Source organism: Plectropomus leopardus, unplaced genomic scaffold, assembly GCF_008729295.1.
Source record: "Plectropomus leopardus isolate mb unplaced genomic scaffold, YSFRI_Pleo_2.0 unplaced_scaffold5757, whole genome shotgun sequence".
NCBI lineage: Eukaryota > Metazoa > Chordata > Actinopteri > Perciformes > Serranidae > Plectropomus > Plectropomus leopardus.
The window spans coordinates 1-1192 of record NW_024663264.1 but is presented as its reverse complement, the minus strand read 5'-3'; the positions used below and the strand labels follow the sequence as shown (position 1 = coordinate 1192).

Sequence of the window (1192 nt, the reverse complement as noted above, 5' to 3'; positions counted from 1 at the left end):
TATTAAATATTTGTTACTATTTCATTTGTTTAGTTTCTATTCATTTATTAAGTTATTTTTTATTCAGTTATTAAATAATTGTGTTTATTTTGTATTCATTTATTGATTAATTTATTTATAAAAATCTCCATGTTCATTTGGTTGTGGATTTTGTTTTTGTACAATAAAATAAGAATTACAAAAAAGAAAAAATTCTTTGTGTAAACATATATTTAAATTTTGCATGTCCGCGCTCTGTCTTTCAGCCATGGCTCTGGGTGGGACAGTGGACGTTCTGGCTACAGAGGACCCAGACGCAGCAGTAGAGGAGCACGAGGAACTGCAAATCTACGAGAAACACAACAACCTGCTGCACGGTAGCAAGAAAAAGAAGTACGCACACAGCTCGGCCTAAAAATACTTTAAAATAAATACTTTTACTTTTTTTCCTCATTGCCGCACTGATGTGTTTCTGTGAAAGGAACAATAAACTAAAAAAGGATGTTTGCTTTGTTTCAGGGACAAGATTGTGAGTAAGGAGTTCATGAGGAAGTACATCCACATCGCCAAGGCGGTGACGCCCGTGCTGACAGAGGAGGCGGCCAATCACATCGCAGAGGAGTACTCGAGGCTGAGGAGCCAGGAGCAGCTGGGGGCCGATATCGCCAGGGTGAGCAGGAGCAGGCACACACCTTCATATGCACACAAGGGGTTAATGAATGTAGACGCAGCTGCTGATTAGACTCTGTGGACACCATCACATCATTTTATTTAACTTTATTACATTTCTTTATTTAGCTGGATTGTAACATTACTTTAACGCTATAATAACTGTATTTTATTGACTTTATTATGGAGTCTTTTATTTTTATTACTTTATTATAACTTTTAACTTAATTTAACTTGATAACTACTTTATCAAACTGAATTATGACGGTACTTTATTGTGACAGTATTGTATTTGTCATTATTATAACAGTACTTTATTTATCTTTATTATAACAGTAGTTAGTTTTACAGTAATCTTTTATAACAGTACTTTAGCTTTATTATTATAAAAAAAATTAAGCTTTTTTTGACTGTAGTTTATTATACTTAATTATTTTAGTACTTTATTATGACAGTAGTTTATTTATTTATATTATAACAGTACTTTATCTGTCTTTATTATAACAGTAGTTGGTTTTACAGTACTCTTTAATAACAGTGCTTT

The 1192-nt window shown here is 32.6% G+C and overlaps 1 protein-coding gene across 1 annotated transcript; it reads left to right on the top strand.

The window, feature by feature from the left end:
* Window positions 1–247: 247 nt before the first annotated feature.
* On the top strand, window positions 248–649 carry LOC121939721 (DNA replication licensing factor MCM3-like; the record flags this gene model as incomplete). The annotated part of the gene is made up of 2 exons (XM_042482693.1): window positions 248–372; window positions 499–649. Coding segments are annotated over exons 1-2 (276 nt in total), but the record flags the coding sequence as incomplete, so codon positions are not given.
* Between the last annotated feature and the right edge of the window lie 543 nt (window positions 650–1192).